General features: G+C 47.8%; 1 protein-coding gene across 3 annotated transcripts in view; it reads right to left on the reverse strand.

Annotated features, from left to right (window-relative positions):
- Positions 1-25170, reverse strand: part of IGF2BP1 (insulin like growth factor 2 mRNA binding protein 1) — a 40059-nt gene that overhangs the window by 6820 nt on the left and 8069 nt on the right. For 2 of the 3 annotated variants that reach the window (XM_014476528.2, XM_005890349.2), the window contains exons 3-9: positions 9299-9347; positions 8719-8770; positions 4226-4289; positions 2834-3115; positions 1978-2112; positions 903-1025; positions 39-174 (exon numbers count right to left, since the gene is read on the reverse strand). In XM_014476528.2, coding sequence (XP_014332014.2) covers positions 39-174; positions 903-1025; positions 1978-2112; positions 2834-3115; positions 4226-4289; positions 8719-8770; positions 9299-9347 — 841 coding nt within the window. The remainder of the gene's footprint in view (positions 1-38; positions 175-902; positions 1026-1977; positions 2113-2833; positions 3116-4225; positions 4290-8718; positions 8771-9298; positions 9348-25170) is intronic. The other variant, XM_005890350.3, reaches the window with a different exon arrangement.

Consider the following 25170-nt stretch of genomic DNA (forward strand, 5'->3'; position numbering starts at 1 on the left):
TCTGCTATGGCTCCGGCTCAAAGGCGTCCGACACTCACGCTCATGGCAGCCACGTCATTCTCATAGGCTTCCCGCACTTTCTTCATGATCTCCTGCTCGGCCCTGCAGCAGTTCTCGATGGCGCCCTTCACAGTGATGGTCCTCTCGGGGTTATAGAGGGTGAGATCCTGCAGCCTGGGGCAGGGAGCAGGTTAGCGTCAAGCTTCCACTGACAAGCCCGGACTGGGAAAAGAGCCTGGCTGAGGACATCACAGCCATGCCGTTTCCACAGGATGTTTAGTTTGGGGCAAATATGAACAGCTCTGTCTCTGGCTTTCAGCTCGTCCCCAGAGCAAGGTTTCCCCACAGGGAGGTGAGGACATTGGGCACAGACTGTAAGCAAGGAGGGTGCTCCTGGCTGGGAATTCCCCAGTGGCACCAGCAATCCATTTTCTGAGCCCTCCTGAAGCAGAGCAGGTAATCTGCCCGCAAGTAAGTCTCTTGACACAGTCAAGAGACACAGTGTTCACAGAGGGGCTAACAGATTCCTCCTGAGAAGCAGGCCACCACAGAGCACCTGCTCAAGGCTCAGGTAAGCATCTGGGTCTGTCCTCTCCCTGTGGCCTGGCAGTGTGCCGGGAGACCCCCCATCCTGGCCCCTGGCTGCAGGCTCTCTCCCCCAGAGACAGAGTGAGAGAGACAGGATGCGGCAGCCAAGGACTGAAGAGGCAGCACCCTAACCACAGCGGTGATGGAAGGACTTCAGCCGTTACAGAAAAATGCTCTTCATCGCTGCTTTAACTATTCTTCGATAAGCAGAAACTATATCTGACTTACGGGGCAGGTGTTAAGGACAGATAATGAAATATGCCACCCTGGGGGCCCAGGCATCCCACTCGCAGAGGGAAAGGAAAGTGCCTTACGAGGAAATGGTGATTTTTGTCTCCGTGTCCTGCTCCACCTTCTTCAGGTTGCGCCCTTCCTTGCCAATGAGTCGCCCCACAAAGTTATTATGGGCCAGGATCTTCAGGGGAACCTCGTCAGCCCTTGGAAAGAAGTGAGGCACAAGAGCTCCTTAGATGGTAGGCCACTGCAGATGCGGGTTTCCAGGACAGACGCCAGAACCAAATCATGTTTTCAAACAATCAGTGGGCGAGAAATGGGGAGTAGGGACCGGTGGCAAAGGCACGGGTCACGATGGGTGATGGGCACGCTCCTTAACTGTGGTGATGGTTTTTGTAAATAGACTTGTATTAAAAGCTCATCCAAGGGTATACTCTCAAATGGGCATACTGTAGAATTTAGCTCCGTTGGTAAAGAATCCACCTGCAATGCAGGAGACCCCAGTTCGATTCCTAGGTCAGGAAGATCCGCTGGAGAAGGGAAAGGCTACCCATTCCAGTATTCTGGCCTAGAGAATTCCACGGACCATATAGTCCATGGGGTCGCAAAGAGTTGGGCATGACTGAGCACTTCCACTTTCACAGAATTCTGTGTACCTTTGGGCTAGTGGCTCAGTTGGTAAAGAATCCACCTGCAATGCAGGAGGATCCGGTTTCAATCCCAGGGTCGGGAAGAGCCCTTGGAGAAGGGAATGGCAACCCACTTCAGTATGCTTGCCTGGAGAACCCCAAGAACAGAGGAGCCTGGCAGTCCATGGGACTGCCCAGAGTCGGACACGACTGTGCAACTTTCTTTCACAGAGTTCTATGCAGCTAATCAAGAACAAGGTGATCCTATGTACTGATGCACAGCAGTGGAAAGAACAGACTGCGAGACAGTATGTTCACAATGATCCTACGTGTGCTAAAACACATGCATATACATATGTGTGCGCATGCCTACGAGGGCACAGCACTGCCAGGATACACAGGCCCTTATTTACAAGGAGGAGGACTCATTTTTCAGCTTTTACCCTGTTGTACAATTTCTGTGTCCCCTGTTTGTCTGTGTTAAGAGTTGAGGAGGCGACAGTGCCCAGAGAAGCTAACGCCTTACGTTTTGGTGTCCTTGGCCTCCTTGTGCATAATCTCCAGGATCATCTTACAAGCAGAAGAGCAGCCCTCAGGGGTCGAGTGGACACTGATGGCCTTCTCGGCAGCACCTGCATTCTCCTTCCTGTGTACGTCGATCCTAACAAGCACATGGATGGTTAGCTGTCCCTGGTGAATCTCCTCAAAACAAAGTACAGGCCCGCTCTTCTTGGAACAAGGCCAAGTGTGGAACTGAGACAGGCAAGGAAAGGGCAGCCTGTTGCTATGGATTCTGTCTCAGTCAGGAGGCGGCAGCCGAGAACGATGGCATCTTTCATGGGAATCCAGGGCTGGGGATCAACAGCCCTCAGCTCTGAAGCTGCGTTTCCCCCTTGAAACAACTATAAAGGGACGGTACACTGTGTCAAATTAAAAGCAAACAATAAAAAGGTGCATTATGAATCAGAACACAAAATGACCTGTTCTGTTCCACAGATCAGCTATAAAGATTAGAGAAGAGCGGTGGCTATGTGCAATGGGAGAAGGTCAGAACTACGCCTCTCACTGAGGTCCCTGACTGGCCTGTCCTGCTGCCACCAATAACCAGTGTTGAGGTCACAGAGCACTAAGGAGGCTTTCTTCCCAAGACTAGCTTTGCTCCATGAGAAGCTCTACAAAGAAACCCTTCTTACAACTATAGTGTGTGGCCCAGCCACTGCCACCAAATGGCACATCCCAGGCCTATTCTATCTCCCAACATTTCCTAAGAGGTAAAGTTGAGTTGAAACCCCTCCGTCTGTTTCCAGGAGGGGGCCTCGCCTCCTGGGCACCAACCACTGTTTTCTGGCCCCACCTCTACTTCCCCTGCGGCCAAGACTCACTTGGACTGGGTCTGTTTTGTGATGTTGCGGATGGTGGCACCCTCCTTGCCAATGATGGCGCCCACATATTGAGTGGGCACCAGGAGCCGTAGGGGGATGTCCACTTGCTGCTGTTTGGCTGGGGCCCCAGCTGCCACAGGGGAGCCCTGGCGGGGCTGACCCCGAGAGCCAAAGCCACCTCGGCGCCCGTTCTCAGGACCCTGTGTGATCTGCTCGTCAGGAATGTAAGAGACCTTCAAGGCATGATTCTCTAGCTGGTGGCCGTTCAGCTTCAAGATGGCTCTGAGGACAGAGAGAAAATCTACTGGTCACTCCAATCCATGCAAATCACACCAAATGCTCTCCAGGTATAAAGCACTCAGCTGGGTTACAACATGGAACATTCCAGAAGAAAGGGAGATGACCACCTGCCCACACTCCCACCTTCACCTTAGAGACACCCAGTCTAAATAAGACATCAAATAAGGTAGTATAGCAAAAATAAGCTATTTCCATTGAATTTGGGGATTGGCTTGTTAATTTCAAGTTTCCAAGTAAACTCCATGGAAACAGAAGAAGTGGCTTGCAGAAGTTTAAGTCTATCTGGAATGTCTGCAAACCAGGACTAGTGAACACTGAAGGGAGGGGCCATGTGCCATCCATTCCCTGGGCTGGTTAGAAATGTTAACAAAGCAACAATATGCAGTAAGACGTAAGCAAGTGTGGACTTAAAACCAAGTTAAGGCCCATAGACTGGCCACAGGGACCTCCAGAAAATTCTGAGCCCAGTAGACACCTGAAAGAAAACTGAAGGTTTGAGAAAGTGGTACAGTTTTAAACTAGGTTGGAGGAAACAAATGGGATAGAGGCAACATGTTGAAGGAACGAGAAAGCCATCAAAAGCAAAATGTGGCAAAAGGCCTATAACAGAATATAAATGAAGACTATCAGTACCAATGGGGTGGGGCAGGGTGACTCAACCAAACGGCTAGGGAGCCAGAAATTGTGGATGTGAGGGGACTCAAGGTGATTCCGGAGATATGAATAAAATGTCTGCTTCTGCCACATCACAAATCTTTTAGGTCTCAGTTCCTTCTCATCACCACTAGATGGCACCATCAACACAGCAAAGGATCCTATGGTCCGCAGTCGGAGACCTATCAAAAACCAGGATCTTCTAAAAAGGATTTCCCACCTCCTCTGGGGAAGTCTTTGGGTCTTCAAAGTTTATCCTATCAACCCCAGGGAGGTTTCTGAACCTCTGAGATTCCTGAACCAAATGACAAGAGTCTGGCACTGGGTGCAACAAAATGAGAGGGCAGGCGGGGCCGGTGCCCACTCTTGTCAAAGCAGGGGCACCTGGCTCCCAACCTCCACAGAGACCCTCCCTATCCCACTTCAGGGTCCACTCACTGCCTGGTCTGTTCCCGGTTGGAATAGGTGACATTGACTACTGCCGTCTCACTCTCCGTGTTCACTGGGGGAGCAAAAAGAGAGATCAGGGTTAGAGCAGTGAGTCCTGGAGATGGCACCAATGATGTTCTTAAAAGGCTCATCTCTGAGGGCCATGCAGTCAAGAAGGAAACACTTGAATGACAAAGCAGAGCATTTCCTCTACAGGCCCCTTTCATCACAACTCCTGGAAAATTCAAATTAGCCTATCATTTTCCTTTAACTTTAATGTCTTCCTTCGATTTCCCTGCCAGCCCTCAAGACAGCCAGGCATACACACGGATGTGCAGTCAACATATCAGCAGTTATGCAGCAGAGAGCACTCACATACACATATACCCCAATCTGGAAATAAATGTATTCTTAGAAACAAATTTATACTAGTTAAAAATCACACACTGAGTGAGATTACACAAAGAAAAGGTCTGTAAGGACATCCCCGAAGAGATTTGAGAAAACACCTAAATCCATTTTAGAGTACCCTCAAGTATTCACTGATCAAATAAAAGTGTATCATTCGCCTAGCTGAATAAGTTTACAAGAGTCTGCCATGGAGTCTGGAGGGGCAGGATTTGGGAATGGACTTGGGTTGGATGTTCCATGTGATCTGGCCACATAGTCTTCCCCCATTTTGAATTAATAAAATTAACCTATGCTTTATGTATCACTGTCTTGTGATTTTGGGTCCCCTAGACCTGCTCAAGAAAGCAGGGCTCTTTCTTAGGCTCAAAAATCACTGCAGATGGTGACTGCAGCCATGAAATTCAAAGATGCTTGCCCCTTGGGAAAAAAAAAGCTATGACCAACCTAGACAGCATATTAAAAAAGAGAGACATTACTTTGCTGACAAAGGTCCATCTAGTCAAAGCTATGGTTTTTCCAGTAGTCATGTATGGATGTGAGAGGTGGACCATAAAGAAAGCTGAGCACCAAAGAATTGATGCTTTTGAACTGTGGTGTTGGAGAAGACTCTTGAGAGTCCCTTGGACTGCAAGGAGATCAAACCAGTCCATTCTAAAGGAAATCAGTTCTAAATATTCATTGGAAGGACTGATGCTGAAGCTGAAGCTCCAATACTTGGCCCACCTGATATGAAAAACTGACTCACTGGAAAAGACCCTGATGCTGGGAAAGATTGAAGGCAGAGGAGAAGGGGACGATAGAGGATGAGATGGTTGGATGGCATCACCGACTCAAAATGAGTTTGAGGAAGCTCAGGGAGTTGGTGATGGACAGGGAAGCCTGGCATACTGCAGGCCACGGGTTCGCAAAGAGTCGGACACAACTGAGCGAATGAACTGAATTGAGACTGCTCAGCCCTGGCGTGGGGGACTTGGACCAAAAAAAAAAACAAATCCACCCCTCCCCCTACAATACCAATGGCACTTATCACCACAAAACTGCAGTGCAGACCACTCTTGGCCCCTCTGGCCTGTCAGTAGAGCTCTCCCAACTCAGTGGAGAGGAAGATTCTGCAAGAATCTTCTAGCAGTTAAGTGGAAATACAGGAGTGAATCAAACAAAACCTCTGCTCTCACGGAGGTTAAACATACTAGTAAGAAGAGAAAGCAAAAAATATAATAAGCAAAGACTGTGAAAAGATGGTATGATAATAGACTATTACTCAACCATAAAAAAAAAAAATTAAATCTTGCCATTTTCAGAGATGTGGATGGACCAAGAGCATATTGCTGCTACTGCTGCTGCTAAGTCGCTTCAGTCGTGTCCGACTCTGTGCGACCCCACAGACGGCAGCCCACCAGGCTCCCCCGTCCCTGGGATTCTCCAGGCAAGAACACTGGAGTGGGTTGCCAGCATATTACACTTAGTGAAATGTCAAAGGAAGACAAATACTGTGTGATATCAGCCATATGGGAAATCTAAAAAATACAGATGAATATATACGCAAAACAGAAACACAGATACAGAAGACAAACTAGTGATTACTAAAAAAGGCGGGGGTGGGGGGGCATCAAGGGTACGGGGGTATGGACCGACAGATACAAACTACTATGTATAAAGTAAAATGACAGGAATTCCCTGGCAAGCCTGAGGTTGGGACCCAGCGGTTTCACTGCCAAGGTTGATCTCTGGTCAGGGAACTAAGATCCCACAAGCCAATAAATAAATAAGTAAACAAAACAGTCAAAGGATAAAAATAAATTGCACAGCACAGGGAGTTACAGACATTATCTTGTAATGACATTCAATGGAGTATAATGTTGAAAAATGCTGAATCACTATGGTGTGTAACTGAAACTAATATATTATAAATCAACCATACTTCAATTAAAAAAAAAATTCATGTTCTCCCTGCAAAAAAGTAGAAGGGGTTGAGTGCTATGGAGAAATACAAAGCACGGAAAAGGAGGTGGTGGTCAGGGGTATAATTTCACGTAGGGTGGACAGAAAGGGCATTGCTTAGTAAGCGGCGTTTGAGCAGACGAAGAGTTTATTGTTACAAAAGCAAACATTTGCCATTCTGTTTTCTCCAGGGAGCAGGCATCGCCCCCAGATTCGGTGTGTTATGGTTCTCTGGTGAGCCTCTGAACTAGCAGTGACCCCTGCTGGGCACCCCTAGTGAAGCTCTCCAACGTACTCCCAAGCCACTGCTGTCTGTCCAGGAGTAACTGAGTCATCAGTCTAAGATGTAAGCAGGACTGGACAATGGTTATCAGGGACTGAGCAATGGTTATCAGTGCTTCCAATTATGTCCTGGTGCTTATAGTAAAAGCAAGCTCCAGGGTCAGGGCAGAAGAGAACCTGTTCGACTGATTCAGCACCTCAGATTTTTGTGCAGGCGAGTATTTTAATCATTTGTAATGATTTACAGCTTGCCTATTTAGAATTTGGAGATGAATATTTTGTCTTGTCTAGGTTTCTTAAAGATCTGCAAACTCAAACCATTTTGTCTGCCTAATGACCAAGCTCTACTTTATGTCCAGCCCAAAACACTTCAAATTTTTATTCATTCATTCATTCACTTTTGGCTGAGCCGGGTCTTCATTGCTACACATGGGCTTTTTTCTAGTTGCATCGAGCAGGGACTACTCTCCATTACCATAGGCGGGCTTCTCATTGCTATGGCTCCTCTTGTTGCAGAGCGTGGGCCAGAGGCACAAGGGCTTCAGTAGTTGCAGCTCAAGGGCTCTAGACAGCCAGCTTCAGGAGCTGTGGCACCCAGGGCTCTGATGCACCATGCCCCATGGCATGTGGAATCTTCCCTCTTCCCAGATCAGATGAAACCCACACTCCCTGCATTGGCAGGTGGACTCTTAACCACTGGACCACCAAGCAAGTCCTCCAAATTTTATTTTAGCTCATTTCCTCTGAAAATAATTTATAATCTTAAGCAATTTGAGAAGAACTTAAGTTTTTGGAGAAACTTCAAAAATCATAGCAAACTTTTCATGATCTAGAATTCTTTTTTATTATTTCTCCTTCTGCAAGGAGATCCAACCAGTCCATCCTAAAGGTAATCATTCCTGGGTGTTCACTGGAAGGACTGATGTTGAAGCTGAAACTCCAATATTTTGGCCACCTGCTGTGAAGAGCTGACTCATTTGAAAAGACCCTGATGTTGGGAAAGATTGAAGGCAGGAGAAGAAGGGGATGACAGAGGATGAGATGGTGGGATGGCATCACCAACTCAATGGACATAAGTTTGGATAAACTCCAGGAGTTGGTGATGGACAGGGAAGCCTGGCTTGCTACGGTTCATGGGGTAGCAAAGAGTTAGACATGACTGAGCGACTGAACTGAACTGTGGGCCTACTATTTTTTTTTTGGCTGCGCCAGGTCCTAGCTGTGGCACGTGGGATCTAGTTCTCTGACTAGGGACTGAACCCAAGCCCCCTGCATTGCGAGACGGAATCTTAGCCACCGGACCACCAGGGAAGTTCCCGTGGGCCCAGTCTTGAGAAAGATTTTGCCTGCCCATCAATATGTGCAAAAGTGATTCTCTGCCTTTCTTTTTTTTAATTAACCAAAGACACGTAGCTGATAATCAGTTTCTACCCTCTCTGCCCACCGCCCCAAAAAAAGACAACCTGTTGATTATTTCAGACAAAAACCAAGAGTTATGAAGCTTTTAAAATAAAAGGGCTACAGATTTACTTAGCTTGCACGCACAGCTTCCGTTCTTAACCTATTTCTAAAATCCAGGGAACCTCTGTTTCTACCTTGGCTGGCCCATGGAGACTCCATGCTGGGAATGAGTGATTTGCTGATTCTCTTTTTAACCAGAGGAGAAGCCAGTTCCAGAGAAGTAGCAGAGCCAGAGCTGGGACACTCCACTCTACCTCCCTCCACGGTACCCTCTGGGCTGTCTTTGGTGTTCCAGAGACATGTGGCACCAGAAAAGGAAGCAGAGCAGATTTCCGCCCTTCCGCCCCACAACTCCTCCAACACCCATCTACCCCTACCCCACTACCGCCGCCTCTATCCACTCTTACCTTGCTCGCAGTTCTCCACTGTACCATACTGAGCCAGCAAGCTGTCCAGTACCTGAGAGCAGGGGAAGGGAGCACGGCTAACCTGAGTACCCCAGGAACTCACCAAGTCATCACTGGGCACACCCCTCACCCCAAAGCACTGGGAAACCCTTTGGTGGGGACTCAACATGTTACCTGCTTGGGTTGCCCCTTCTTAGGTACTAATGCTGGTGGTAAGCCATCAGAATTTCTTCACAGAATGTGCTCAAAAAGCGGGTGTGGAACTTAAGGTCCTTTTTGGAAGCAGACCTGTAGCACCTGGTCTCCAGCCAGTCCTCGGTCATCACTAAGCTTGGGGTTCAGGGAACACCCTTCCCGCCTCCCTGATGCCTCTCACCAGAGGGAATGCCCAAGAACTCATGCTGCAAGTCTTAGGCTGAGGATGCAATCCAACTGTCCACCCCGCCACCCCCTCCCTCAGAATCTCTGGCCTAGCACAAAGCCCCCAGGACACCTCCCAGTCATCTCTGCCACCTCAGGCTAACCAAGACTTCCCTCCCAGTCTCCATGACCCCACTAACAATTTCCCCTAATCACTTACTTCCCATCGAAGCTGGGGTGGAATATTTCGGATCTGTATTTTTCGACTCCTGAAATTAGAGAGAAAACATCAGTGACAGCTCTGGATACTTTAGGGGCCTGTGACCTTGCAGGTTTTAGTCCTCATTCCAGTCTATCTTCCTACCTTCTACTCAACACCAAAGCCTTAAGAGTCTAAGAATGATAACCTTTGGGAATGGAAAGCTGGCCTCTTTTTAGAGAGCGAAATACAGTGCGACCACAGATAGGAAAGCCAAAACCAGGTGCCCTAAGCACTAGGATAACATAATCCCCCCAGTCATACCTGCTTTGTTCATCTCTCCTAGGTTCCTCACTCATTATATCTTACTCAGTAACCATCCATTACCACCCACCATGTCTCAGACTCTAGGAATACAGAGCTAGCTATGCGAATTATTGTATGAATCATTCACCCGATACCTTTCTAGTCGGTGTCTACTTCATGCTGGATGACTTTGTTCTACATGCTGGGGACACAACTGATAGACAGAACAAAGTGCCTGGCCTCAAGCTGCTCACAATTATTAGGGGAAACATATACGCAAACAAATTGCAGCAGGATAGTTGGCAGTAGCTAAGCTCTTTCTTTGATACAGATTTAAACTTGCGCTCCACTTAGCACTGATCTTTAAAAGGTTATTTAACTCGAGGCTCAGTTTTCTCCTTTGTAAAACAGGGATAATACCTATTCACAGGGAGGTATAAAGTGATGTTAGATAATATTATCAAGAGCTTAGCAAAGGGTTTGGAGTAAGCATCGTACTTAAAATGTAATAATAGACACACGTGTGAATACTAAGGTGGAGTGATTAACACACACAATCCAGCATCATAATCACCCCCTTCCCTCCTCCCAGTTTATTATAGTTCCTCCTTCCCATCTTGCCTCTTAAAAATGTAATTTTCCCTGAGGAAGGCTTTCAGGTTCAAGGTTGATGCCCAGGGCAATTAATTGGTCACCACCCAAATCAATGCCCTAATCCCTGGGCTTAAAACATTTCAATTGACTTGATCTGCATTGGTCAATTGTCACTTGTCTTTGTGTATCCTTGATTACAAAACTCTCAGTTTCAGGACATGGTCCAACGAAATTCCAGTGGCACGAGGGAAAAATGAGAGCAGGGAGCAAGAAAGTCCGGTTCTAGCCCCTCAACTGCCCCCGACTGGCTGTCCTGACTAAGCCACTCAAGTTTTAGGCCCTGTGTTCCTGGCTGACATGCAACAGGGCCCAGTCAGTTCTTGCCAAGTTGGGGGAAATCATGCTCAAAACACACAAGAGTGGGACTTCCCAGGTGGTCCAGACTCCACGCTTCCAATGCAAGGGGCATGGGTTCCACCCCTGGTGGGGGAACTAAGATCCCACATGCCATGTGGCGTGGACAAAAAAATATAAAAAACAAAACCCTACACACACATGAGGGCAAGGGAAGGGATGCTAAACTCTAACTGTAAATGTTTTGATCTTGGCTCTCTGCCCTCGGCCAGCTCACTCATTTCACCCGTGACCAAGTCTTTAGATGTAGAACGGAAACAGAAGGGTCTTTAAGACCCCTTCTAGCTCTGCAGTTTTGAGGATAGAGAGTCTTTATCAATGACATACACTAACGAAATCTCTTCTGGGGTTGAAACAGCTTAAGGGAAATGTGCCATAATGGTTCTTTACTTTGGTTTGGTTCATGAACCTGATCTAAGGAGGTTAGATCATAGCCGGACAAAAGAACAAGCATCAGAAACAAGCCCACTTCCAGGGCCTCGAGTCCCACACCAGGCCAGCTTCTTGGGATCCAATTCAATGGCCAAGAGTGAGCTTCACGGTATCTGCATCACATGCCATATGGGATTTCCCATAAACAACTCATTTTATGATGAAATGGGCAAAGAAAATGCAGGAGCTCTCACAGGAGGAAAGTCAAATTCCTGGCGAACTGAAGAGGTGATTTATACCATTAGAAGACTGAGAACACTGATCTACCTTAATGCTAGTGACAGGGGTCCCCCAAGCTGAGTGAGGACCTCTCTCAAGCAAATGCTTCTGGAAGGACCAAAGGGGATGGGCGGCTGCCAGCCTGGAGTTCAAACCAGTAAGGGCTTAAAGCAGCCCCCTATGGAAGTTTAGTTTTAAGAGCACACTTTCAGGATGGTCCCTTACTATAATCTCAGGTCAAGGGTCAAAAATACCCTCTTCAAAAAAAAAAAAAATACCCTCTTCTTACTCAAACTCCCTCTTTTAGGGGCTTTCTTTTCAGGGTAGGGAAGAGTTGGGAGGGGATGGGAAGGTGAAATCAAATCTCAGTTTGGGATGTTAATCCATATCCTGAAAGCAATGGCAGTCTGGAATGTCTGGAATGTTTCAGGAGAAGGAGGGGGGAGGAGGGCAGGGATACCCAACCAATGAAAGAAAAGACATCCTGCAGCCCTCCCCCACCCCCAAAAGGCACGGCTCACCCACCTCTCCAGGGCACACACACCCAATCCTGGGAACCCACACAAGGCCACTTCAGGCCTCCAAACCTGGCCAGTAAGGCAAACCCTGACAAAAACAGAGACCAAGAGCTTTTGTCTTTTAAGCCCTTGGCCTGGTTTGTATTAAGTATGGTGCTACCTAATTTCTTTAAGGCCCAAGGCACATGGGGCCATGTTGAGAACTGGACCAGGAACCCATGGCTAACTCATTAGCCATGTAGGGTGCTAATAATGCCTGTAGGGTGCTACAGGCATTTCTGGTTGCCCAGTACAAGCTGGGCCAGGGCAGGGTGCTGAGGGCTTGGAGGATCAGGATGGAAGTTAAGAAGCCCTGACTTCTTTACTCAGTACCTTAGTTTCCTCCTGTGGGAACGGATAGGGCTTTTGTGAGGACTTAGAACAGGCAGGAGGCCTGCTAAGTCATGGCCCCGTCCAGGTGCTCTGTCCCAGTCCCAATTCGAGTCCCCAGGACACTAGCATGGGAAGAGGCTACAAGTCTGACAAGGATGGCCACCTGTGATAGTAAAACAGTTAGGCTTCTGCACTGATGGGGAAATAGCGGGAAATATCACAGCCCACACCCCCACCTCCTGTGACAACCAAAGGGCCCCAATCCAGCATTTGACTGATAGACAGGCTTCCACTAGCTCAGAATGGAGCTTCTGCACTACAGGCAACGGGGCACTGCACACTGAGCAGGACCCTGAACTCCAATACCGACTGTTCAGAAAAGCAAGAGGACTCCCCGAGGTTCAGGAGCCACCACCCGTCCTGGAGCTGATAAACTTGTGAAGTGAAAGAGTGACGCCTCCAGGCCCTGGCAATGAAGGCAATGGGTGCACGAGTCAAATTATTTCCCTGGATGCCAACACCCTGAGGCCTCTGACCCCCTCTGCGTGCCCTAACCAGCAGGGCCCTGGGGCAGCTCCCCAGACACAGAGTCATAGGGGGTGCTCCTTTCTGATGTGGTTGGGGGCAAGCAGGGGACACCAGGGCCATAGGGACCAAGTGACCTCCTTCGAGCCCAGGGGAGATTCCAGGAGAGACCAGAGGGAGAGCATCTGAGCAACCGCTAAGGAGATAGTAGGAAAACAAGAGATTCCGGAAGAACAGGAGCTGGGCACCTGGAAGTATGACTGGAAGCCCCCGGGCAGGGAGCTCTGGCCCTATTAACCCTTTTAAAGACATGTCATTGACCTTGAATGGGAAGGAAAACAGTTCATTAAGGAAGACACGAACATTTCAGGAGTGCTTACCAGTCGCCAGGTGCAGATTCTACACCTCCAAGAAGCCTCCCACTATCCATGCCCATGGTAACTGTGGCTCCACTTTACACACTGAGGCCCTGAGATTGAGGGGTTGAGTATCTGCCAAGTCAGATACCCAGAGTCAGAGTCAGTACTGAAACACAGAGGCTGTCTGGTTCCAGGCTCTTCGAGGCTCGTCCCCTTGTGCTGCCTTTCTGATGACAGAAAGGAAACAAAAGTCTTTGCCAAAATACAGGAAAGGTTTGGCTTGAGGACAGATTTAAAACACTCATAGAGTTCAAGCATCAGAGTGAAGAGCAGACATGCTGAGTGGGTACTGCTCTCCAGGAGTCAAAACGCCCCACCTGTAACTTCTGGAGAATCTGACTTAATCCTAGTTCTCTGAAGAGATGAAAGCCTTGATTTGATTCTGATAGGAGGCTCTGGGGGTTGGGGCCCCAAGCCTGAACAGTTTTCCAAAACCTACTATTGCCTCTCTCCCCACAACTGGCTTGCTCCACCTAGATGTAAAGGGAGTCTTCCCACTAGGGGAAGATGAGGTCGCTAAAAGTGATTCTATGGTTTTTGAACACTGACTAGATATTTGATAATATTAGAACAGGCTTTGGTAACCAAATGTTTGTTTTCGGTATCTGTGAGTCTTATTTGTTTTGTATACAGGTTCATTTGTACCATTTTTGAAAAAATTAGATTCTTAAAAAGTCAGGGAATCCCTGGCAGTCCAGTGCTTAGAGGGTTTGCAGGTGGCAAAGTGGAAAAGGTTCCACCTGCCAATGCAGGAGATGCAAGAGACATGGGTTCAATCTCTGGGTGGGGAAGATCCCCTGAGGTAGGAAATAGCAACCGACTCCAGTGTTCTTGCCTGGAAAATCCCATGGACAGAGGAGCCTGGAGGGCTACACCCCATGCGGTGGGAAAGAGTCAGACACAACTGAGAGAGACAGCACGTGGGCACGCACACCAGCAGTTAGGACTCTGAGCAGCTCTCACCGTCAGAGGTCAAGAGTTCAATCCCTGGTAAGCTAAGATTCCACAAGCCTCAAGGCATGGCCAAAAAGATAAAATATTGATTTTTAGAAATACATACTGAAATAGTTACAGATAAAACGTCATGTCTAGGTTTACTTTAAAGTAACCAGGGGGAAAATTAATACAGATCAAATATGATTTGGTAATTTTTGGTGATGGGTACATGGGGGAATTATTTAATTATCCTTTCTACTTTCAAAATACTTTTTTCCATAACAAAAACTTTTTAAAAAAGATAATTCTAGCTCACCCAATTTTAATGTCATCACAGATTCAAAATTAATGAGTCTAAGCCAATGAAGTTTTCTTATTTTATTTTTATTAGCAAGAATCCAGGCCCTGGTGAGGAGCCTCATGGGGGCAGGGAGGACGGGTCTGAGGTCCAGTGGAGAGACAAGCAGATGCACAGACAGAACACTTTCAGAAGGGGGTCTCCCCAGACGACAGAATGCACACCTGGACAGAACACACCCTGAGAAGTTTTTAGGTCTTCTGGAGGACAGCTAAAAACTGCCTGCCCCAAGAAGTGTTCTTTTTCTAACTCCTGCAGACAAACCACCTCCTTCCTCCTTCCACCCCCATGTCCAGAGGGTAGGATGCGACCTTCAATTATGCTAGCGACCTCATCTTCCCCTAGTGGGAAGACTCCCTTTACACCTAGGTGGAGCAAGCCAGCTGTGGGGAGAGAGGCAATAGCAGGTTTTGGAAAACTGTTCAGGCTTGGGGCCCCAACCCCCCGAGCCCCCTATCAGAATCAAATCAAGGCTTTCATCTCTCCAGAGAACTAGGATTAAGTCAGATTCTCCAGATTAGACCCTCATCTCCACCTCTCCCCAAGGTCATGGTTCTCTGACTAACAGGCTGCATGCCCTTGAGCAAGTCAGGCCTTCAACTCTCCAGACCTCAGTTTCTCACATCACAGAAACAAGGATTAGGATTAGCCCATTTTACTGGATCTTGTGTTCCCAGATAGAGATCAACCCTGTCCACCTATAGTAATACGCTTTCTTTTTTTTTTTTAATGTATTTGGCTGTGCCAAATATTTATTTAGTTGTGGCATGCAGGATCTCCACTGTGGCATCTTTGCTGTGGAATGCGGGATCTTAGTTCCCTGATCAGGTATCAAACCACTCTACATTGGGAGCATGGAGTTCTAACCACTGGATCACTAATTTTAAAAGTTCCTACACCTTTTTAATTTAATTAGAGTGATTTTTTTGTGTCTTAATGGTCTAAATAAGTGGTTGTGAACCGATTTTTCCCCTGGAGATTCCCATTAGGAAATATGATAAAAGCTAAGAACACTCTTCACCAGAAAGATGCAAACATTCTGTACACAATTTAAAGATTTCATGGGTTAATGAAAGCTTTGGAATCCATCCATAGCCCAAAGTTAAGACACTCTCTCACACATCCACACTTAACTTCATCCCCAGTGATACCCAAATTCACTCCAGCCTCCAGGCATCTCCTCGAAAATGTGGGAAGAAACAAGCCCAGGGCAATTAGAAAACTAAGCTTGCCCGGTGATGGGGTTGGGGTTATTACCTGGCTATTTTAAAAGAGTGAGCAACTAATTAAGATTTTTCAAACTTGCAATAACACCATGTTCTTTTCATTCTAATCAGCAGTCAAGGTCATTACCATTTTCTTAAGGTTTCTGGTGTCCAGCTGCTGGAGTCATTCACTCCAGACTTTCTTGGCACCTGCTATGCACTGAACCTGTGTTATCCACACTGCAGTAGCCATTAGTCTAGTCATATGTGGTTACTGAGCACTTCAAATTAGCAATTGAATTTTTTCTTTAAAATAAAAGTTCTATATAATTTAACTTTTTCTTCTCTAAATTTTATGAACTCTAAATACAGATGAAATGCGTCCAATGAAAATTTATCATATGAATTAGAACAGGCTCTAACAGTAAAATAAAATACACATTGGGTTCCTAAGACTTCATGCTCATCATGATCAGTTATTCAGTTATGTCCGACTCTTTCTGAACCTGCAACCCAGCACGCTCCTCCGTCCATGGGATTTCCCAGGCAAAGAATACTGGAGTGGGTTGCCATTTCCTTCTCCAGGGGATATTCCTGACCCAGGGACCAAACCTGGGTCTCGTGCATTACAGGCGGATTCTTTACTGCCAAGCCACCAGGGAAGGTAGTATCCCCCAAAATTAATAATAATAATAACAAAGTAGTAAAAGTATGCTTTTACAGATTGCATGCTGACAATAATCTTTGAATAAATTTTTAAAATAATTTGCTGAGTTAAACTTCTACATTAATTTCACTTTTTTTGAACTTCCCTGGTGGTCCAGCGGTTAAGAAGCCACCTGCCAATGCAGGGGACATGAGTTCGATCCCTGTCCAGGAAGATTCCTCATACCTCAGAGCAACTAAGCCCGTGACCACAACTAGTGAGGCCATGTTACGCACAAGAGAAGCCACCGAAACGAGGAAGCCCTCGAACAGTGAAGACCCAGCACAGCCAAAATTAAATTTTTTCCACTTTTTCTCAATGTGGCTATTAGAAAATTCACACTTAGAGATGTGCCTTGCCTCACGTTTCTATTGGACAGTGAAGGCACTGTGCTGCAGTAGAGCATGGAGGGATGAGGAAGCTAGGCAAGCTCCTGCTTTGCGTTTACAGTCCAGCAGGACACCCTAGCTTGGTTAGGGATGGGAGAAGGGACCAGACAAGGCTGACTGCATTGAGGGGGTGGGCTGGGCAGAGTAACCCTTCAGAAGTGGGTGATACTGTCGACTCCTCAACAAGAGAGTCCCATGCAGCTGACACCAGAGAAGAGGCACTGCCCCCCTCCCAAAGCTGGCTCCCATCCCAGTTGCTTTGCCCAACTGAAAAATCACACATAAAAGATGTCCTAATGTGCCAACCTCTGCCCTTTCCATAAGATCACCATTGACCCAGTCCTTCCTCCCGACCCTGCCTCCTTACCCCTGTAGAGTGGAGAGGTGGAGAAAAAAATAATCGTGGAGGAAAGCTTCTGAAGGGGGCGGACCTGGCACGCTCCAAGCATGGCAGTAGCTGAGAAAGGGGGCGGGGCTGGGGAGGGGAGGAGAAGCTGGCCCAATGCCCAGGGCTCTGTGCCAGGCTGATCCAGAGGTAGGGCAGCCAGACAGGCAGGCAGCCGGGTGGGTTGACGGGCAGGGTAGGGGCTGGAAAGGAAAACACGGACCTGCTGGAAAATGCAGGACCAGGCAGAGCAGATGCCACCACCAAGGGGTTGAAGTACTGGGGGAACTGGGCAGCAGGGACACCACTGGAATGTATCTCTGGTCCCTCGAACATGGTCTTTTAAAGGTATGCAGCACACACACACGGTCCCGTGTGCTCCTGAACTAATGCTGAGGACAGGAAGCAAATTCTGGGGAGAAACTCTGAGACAAATCATATTCCCTCTTTGGAAGGCTCTTGTACTGTGTTTAAAGTGCCCCTGGCCCGCCTGGAATCAGGGAAGAAGACGGGGATTCATTAAGCTTCTCAGATGACCAAGGACATACATACATCATTAACCCAGCAATAGGAAGTTCCAGTTGAAGAAAATCAGATTCCTACACCGAGGAAATCAGATGTAGACACTGAGGTCCAACAGAGTCCTAAATAGTCACTCTCATTTTATAGAAGGAGAAACCGAGGCACAGGAAAAGGAAAGAGACTTGGAAACTGAGGTAGGACTAGAACTCAGCTCTCCTCCCAGGCTGGTTTCTGCTCATCTCACCAAACTTCGGTTCTTTCTCTCTGACAAGAAGTGTTAACACAGCAGAAGCTTGTATAGCCCCAATGTCAGCAGCAGGAAAAATGCCCATATTCTGTATGGCTAAGTGCGTGCCAACTGGCTTTTATTGCATGCGGCTCCAATTTGGGCACAGGATTTAACTTGCAGAAGAGCTAACTACACTATAATACGGCTGGATGATTGTCAGAGAGATTTGTTAGCAGGGAAAAAGTATAGTCACCAAATATTGTCTTGCAAAATTTCATCTTGGTTTGGGATAGGCAGGAGTGCAGAAGTGACAGGCAGTTGGGAAGGCGCTACCTGGTGTTGGAGAGCAAGCAAAGGAGGAATAAATCCTCTGCTCAATTTACTCATCTCGGAAATACATGGTTTGACTTGAAAGCCCACTTTTTTTTCTCCTTGCCCATCTGGGCAGTGCCAAAGGAAGCCAAAACAGAAGCTGAGACAGTGAAGCTCTTTCGAGACAAATTCCAAGTCGGCCTGGGCCAACTGCCACTCCCTCCCTCCCTCCACAGTGCTCTCTCTGCCTAGAATCCATGCTCTTTCACCTGAGGGCTGCCTAGAGCCAGAGCTGGCCTCCCAAGCTCTACAGTGTGAAGTGTGAGGTGTGAAGGAGCCATGCACTAAACCGAATGCATGGAGACAAACAGCAGAGGTGCCCACTGTGAGCAGCGCAACCCTGCAGGTGGAGGGAGCGACGCTGTGGGTAAGAAATGAACCACTGGGGACAGTGCTCACCTTCATTCTCTGGCTGGTAATGGGAAGCGTTTCCAGGATCTTCCCTCAGAGTGGGGGAGGCTAATACACTCTGACAGAGGGAAAGGTAAAGGGGGCTAGAAAGACCTCACGGAGAGATAGATTTAGCCTTCATCCCCTCAGTGGAGGTATCAGCACCTCTCGAAGATGCTTTAGAGCCAGAAGGTCTGGCTCAGGGTCCAGAGACCTGGCTGAGGGTGGAGTGGACACTCAGGGGAAAGCACTACCAGGGTGAGCCTCAGAAATGAAGCAGGGGGGTGGTGGGGGGAGGGGGAGGTCTCCCCTCATGAGGGACCAGCAGCTCCAGGCTAAGATTTTGAGGCAGAGAAGCAAACAAATGGAAACTAGACCAGTCTTAAGAGAAACCTTCTCTTCTGCAACTCACAATTTGCACTGAGAAAGAAAGACCTTGGTGTCATCTGGGCGCTTCTTGGAATTGCTAGTGTTTCAGGATGGTGAAAACCATCTCGCATGACGTTGACGGGACACCTTGGCAGAGTCTGGGACTGGGGAGAAAGGCCTTTAACAGAGAGGGAATGGGAATGTATGCCAGGAGACGTTGAAAAACACAATTCACCCTGTTGGTGAGAAGGCGCTCTGGTTGTGTTCCTCCAACAGGAGGTTAACAACCTCAAGGAATTCTCTCCTCCAGCTGCCAACACAGACCTGTTGGTGGTGGAAAACTTCAGGAACTGCTGTTTCTTTCTTTCTAGTGGGTAGTGCATCAAAACAACTCTCCTCTGCCACGGACGCGCAGCCCTGAGTTCTGCCCCGGCTTGTGCGGGAGCCACATGCCCTCTCTGTTAAAGGCCTTTCTCCCCAGTCCCAGACTCTGCCAGGGCGTCCCATCAGCGTCATGCGAGATGGTTCTCACCATCCTGGGCCAGGAGCAGGGGCAAGGGCTTGAAGAGCCCAAGGGACCCAGGGCGGGGAGGACAACGGGGAGCAGGCGCGGCAAGGCAAAGGAGAAAGAGGTGCCTGGGAAGGGCGGCAGCAGCTGAGGGTGGGGGAGGGCTGGCAGCAGCTGGGGGGGAGGAGGGGAGTCCTCATGAACGGGCAATTGAGAAGGGCCGAGCAGCTGAGCGGCCGGGCTGGCGTCGCCGGGCCTGTGCCCCACGTGGGCTGGCCCCTTCCCCCAGCCCCTCTCACCTCACCCGGGGGAAGCCGAGCGCTCAGCCCCCCAACCCGGCTGCTGGGTGGGCCGAGTTGGCAGAGCACAAGGAGGGGGACAGAGGGTGTGCCCGGGGCCCGTGGGGGCCGGGCGGTCTAGAACGTTCTGCCGCCAGAACCCCCTCGGCTTCCCGACTCGCCACAGCCGGTCCCACCCGGCCCAGGGGGCCCCGGGCTACCCGCGCAGGGCCCGGAGGGGGAGGGGACAGCCGCCGGGGGGCTGCCGGGTGGGGGTGGGGACCAGGACTTTGCCCTTTGTCTCTCTCTCCAGAGCCACCGGCCGAAACCCGACCCCATCAGCGAGTCAGGCAGCCAGCGAGGGGCAGGCTCCCCCTCTGGGGTCCTTTAGTAAATCCAGACCCGACCTCCCTGTGGTCAGGGCTGTGACTGAGGTGGTCCTGTGGGGGAGGGGGCTTCCCGCCTGCAAACAGGCCTGCAAGCATTTAAGTGGGAACCGGTTGGGGGTAGGGGGCTGGAAGTGGGGCCGCAGAAGCAGGAGGGGAGAAAATGGCCCGGGAGGCGGCATTCCTTAGAGACCTCGGCTGGGCTGTGGGAGGAGGCAGGACCCGGGCCGGGAGGCCTCCCACTGAGAAGGCAGGAACTGAGGCCTGGGAGTGGGGTGGGCTGGGGGCGCGGAACCAAGAGGCCTTCCGGGCCTCGAGAAAAAAAGACCCTCCTCCCTGGGCGTTCTGGGAGCCACTATAGAAAATTTATAATCAAAGAGTCACACCTCCACGCAGAGTAGGGCATTTGTCTGGGGGTGCGAATGACATTCTTTTGTCCGCCCTCTTGGGGTGTCATCAGTTAAAGATAGTCTTATTAATAACTCACGTTTACACAGTACTTCAGCAAAGAGGCAGACACAACTGAGCCACTAACACTTTAGGGTTTACAATTCACACTCTCCTATGAGCCTAGAACACAAGAGGTTGATTTGAGCCTCTAAACCACAGAATATTGAGAATATTTTTATTTTCATTCTGCAGCTCAAAAACAGGCTCAGAGGTTGAGTGCCTAGTCCCAAGTTGACACTAGCCCGCAAGTGTCACCACACCATGGAGCCTGCTCCTGCTCATCAGGAAAAGGTAACTGGGTTCTCGCTCCTCAAAAACATGTATGAGCTATGAATTATGATTCTGTAGGCTTGTAACAATGGTTAACTCTTTGTCCTTTCCTGCTAGGAGGAGGCAGGGTAGGAGGGGAAGCCACTTGGGCCCTGCCCTTCCCCCCAGCCTCCCATTTTCCCCAGGTTTGAACCTAAACAAAAGGAAAAGGCAAAGAAAAAAAAAATTAGCCCAAAGCTCCAGTCCTGGCACCTCCAAGAATGCCAAAGGATGGAAGCTCTTACAACTCAAAATACATACGTACCCAGTTTATTTTCCGGGTTTAGGAGATGGGTAGGTTTCAGATGGCAGGAGGCCCAAGAAAATATTGACCCCAGATCCCACAGTGTACCCACATCTGGCCAAAGGGCAAGCTGAGATAGACATCTGAATCCTAAACCACTCAAGTCCTTCTCCAATTCATTCAATTCCCTTTCTGTAGGTTTTTCATTACGAGAAGAATTCCCATTTCCTATCACAGCTGCCCAGACACAGGGAGAACATTCTTAGTTTTCTTCAACCAGTCAAGATTGCCTGAAAATCCCAGTGATGAGAAGAAAATACAATGCAAAGCAAGTATAAAGCATCTACAGAGTCAGGAGGCTCAGAACACGGGAAAAATTAATGTCAGGCATGTTTTTTTTTTTTTGCTAACCTTATGCTCTCCCCCCCAAAAAACATTCAACTTCTCTTAAAGGATCAGCTGCTCCGACCTTCTAAGAGAGCTCAGCCTTGAAGGTACAAAGGTCTGAGTTTGAATCCCAGCACTCCTTATTCAAGGTATAACCTTGACTAAGCTACCATAACCACTCAGAGGTTCAGCTTCTTCTGTGGAATGAAGACTAATGCCTGCAGGGTTCTTAGTAGGAACAATGCCTATCTGAGTAGGGACTCAATAAATGCTTATCATTGCAAAAGGCACTCATCTTTTGACCTACAGCACAAAGAAGATGCTCAATAGGGGAAATAACAGTGTCACATTCGGTATCTACCTGGAGGGGGGCTCTGCTCTCCCCACTAGGATACCACCACTCTCTTCCAGAAGAGTTATCACCCCACAAACATCTCGCTGCCTGCCCACAGTTTTCTCCCAAATCCATTCCTATTTTTTCTGCCCATCCTTCGAAACACAGCTTACACTCACTCAAAGCCTACCTCCTGCTAGTTCCTGAGGTTGAGTGCCTCCCATTGCAGTCTCTTGGCTTCTGTGGTCCCACAGCTTTTCTTGGATCTAAAGTGAAAATGCTGGGGGGCAGGAATGTTATCTTGCACCTTTTTTGTGCAGCTCCTTCTCCCTATGTCTCCATTCCCTGCCCTGAAAAAGACCAAATAATGCTAGATAAAAACCAGTGAATAATCAAATGTTTAATTCAGGAGAAGGGTCAGGCAAAGACTCCCATTTTATATAAAATGGGGAGGCAAACACCATGTAAGAAAATCAAAACCGATGATGCAAATACGGCTGAGGGAGGTAGGAATGGGGTGTTACTGTTTATGGGGTACAGAGTTTCAATCTTGCAAGATAAAAGGATTTCTAGAGATAAGTAGAGAGGATGGCTGCACACCAATGTGAATATTCTTAGTACACCTGAACTGTATACTTAAAAATGGTCAATTTTATGCTCTCTATATTTTACTTCATAAAATTGTTTTAATTATTGCTTAATTTTAATTTTTAATATAAAATTTATTTTTAAAATTTAAAATTAATTTTTTTACTATGCCACACAGCTTATCCAAAAAAAAAAAAACCACAAGGATAGAGGAGGAAACCTAAAAGCTTCAGGAGAAAAATGATCTGATAAAGTGTATTTCCTTCCATCTCCACACTAAAGACTAAAGTCTGTCTTTGTATTACATCTTGTTCTTTGTATTTCTGGTACCTGGCAGAGGGCATGTCAATAGCAGACTCTAAACAGATAAAAATAAGTGCATGCATGGATACATGCATGAATAGAGGTATCAAGCTTTGGAGCAATATGCAAACTATCAGATGTCTAGTTAAATATTTTCTTACGTGATTTAGTTGTAAATATGTATGTTTAAAATTATACCCCACTTCAACCCCTAAAATGGATGATGACTAAGTGGCAAGACCCCCACACACTCAGACTAAAGTGGCTGACTGTGTGGTGTTTTAGAGGAGAAGAGAAGAACTTGGGCCTGGACAGGCATTATTCTTCTTCTAGTTAGAAGTTCAGGGAATTCCCTAGGGGTCAGGTGGTTAAGACTCTACACTTTCAATGTACAGGGCAGGTGTTCCATCCCCGGTTAAGGAACTAAGATCCCACACACCATGGGGCACCGCCAAAAAAAAAGAAGTTTAAAGGGAACTACCCAAGATGGTCAGGGGCAAGGGTGGGAAAGTAAAATAAAGATGATCTGAGAGATCTGTGAGGTTGTGAGGTTTGTGAAATCATTTTATTCCCCCTCCTGCCTCCCACAGCTTATTCTGGACTTAAATCATTCCAGCCTATTCTAAAAAGTCAGCAGAAGCAGCTTTGAATCAAATGGTAATAAACATTGGGAGGAAACCCCTCTATATAAAATGAAACTTCAGCCAGCTAGATTTTCCCTTCTTCCACATTAAATAAAAGGTTGCCGGAGTGGACACTCCAGAAAAGAAGTGAAAAAGATTATTCTTCTGAACCCTGCTGTCTCCCCAGCCAACATCTTATTTACATCCAGTCCTCACTCAGAACAAACTGGCTGCAGCCACCAACAGCCACGTCTGTAAAGGATCGTCTTTGCCCTTTAATTTAGGGTTCCGTCTCCAAATCCTGCCAAGGCAACTGCTCTCTATTACAGTTGGACCTCTCCTCCCAAGCAACTTAGAGACCTGGAGGAGGAAGTGGCATAAATGTCTAATTCTGAATAGATAGCCCCAACAAGTTTACTCCACCCAACAGCCCCCACTTTAGTTCCTGTCTCCCCTCATTTTCTCCTCCTCAAGAGTACCTCATGGAAAGTTGACAAGCCCCAAGCAATCCCAAATGCCACTCCAGAAAAGAGGCAATACACATCATTCCACATAAACTAATTGTAAAACCCTTTATAGTAACTGATTAAAGTCACAAGCCTGTTAAATGGTCAAAAACCACATCCGGATTGAAAGCCCTACCCCTCTCCACCCCACTAAGAGAAGAGTCAATCCTCACTCTGCACAGAGATGTGGAAAGGGACTCTAAGTCTGTGGGTAGGTATGTTTGTACCTTTTGAGCACAAAGGGCTGAAGAAAGGAAATGGACATGAAGGTGGGTCCAGAGTACACCTTTGGAGACTATTTCCAGACCAGGGAAACAGACTGAGACCACCACGGCTTTGCCATCTAAGAGGGCACAGGGAGGGGAGCCATGGATGCAGTCACTACCTCTGAATCCAAGGGACCCCAACTCCTGAATGCCTACTTTCTTAGCTTAAGAGGAGAACTTCAAGACAAACATGCCCATCTCCTACCAGGTAGAGGAAGCTGCTTATTTCTTCCTTCCTCAGACCTTCTAGAGGACTTAAGAGTTCCCTTCACCCGGAATTCTCACAGCACCTACCTCATCTGCAGAATTAGGGGAACTCTCCTCTCATCAGTTTCCCTACCCTACAAGCACCTTTGACAGTATTACCAGAGTGAAATTTCAGTGAGGAACCTGGTCCAGGCTGAGAGCATCAACAATGGAAAATATGCTCTATTCTCCTAAAAGGATGGTTAAGAGACAATGGCAGGGCCCATATCTAGGGGTTCTTGGCAGTTGCCCTGATGAGCTTCATCTCTATCTCCCAAAAGGTGGCCTTTCCTTTTAGCACACAGGTTATCAAAAGCATCCTACACACAAATCCCCTTCAATATACCTATCCATCATTGTTCCACATAAAATGCACACCATATTCACAGAAGTGGACTTGAACACCCTACATACTGCCATAGGAAAACAGCCCAATGGTTACACCCAGTCCAAAGACAGGAGGCACAAGCCCATATGGAAAACAAAGAATAGGAATAGCTAATGTGTGGTAGCACCAGTTTACAATTAAGGTAATGGTGGCTCAAGGAGATTAATTAACTTTCCCAGTTTCCCAGTCACTGCCTGACTCTAAAACTCTTCGGAGATCTCTGGAGACACCTGGAAAGGTGTCCACACTTCTGTAGGACTGAGTGAGGGACCTAGGAAAGGTCATGAGACTCTGACCTAATATTAGTGCTTCCTCTCTCCTTGAGCCTCAAGAATTCTGAAAATGATTCCTGTCCTCCCTGCTCCTGTTGCCAAAGAACTCAGACTCCATAAACAACCTTTACACAAAACAATCTTT

The sequence above is a fragment of the Bos mutus genome, chromosome 19, assembly GCF_027580195.1.
Source record: "Bos mutus isolate GX-2022 chromosome 19, NWIPB_WYAK_1.1, whole genome shotgun sequence".
Classification (NCBI taxonomy): Eukaryota; Metazoa; Chordata; class Mammalia; order Artiodactyla; family Bovidae; genus Bos; species Bos mutus.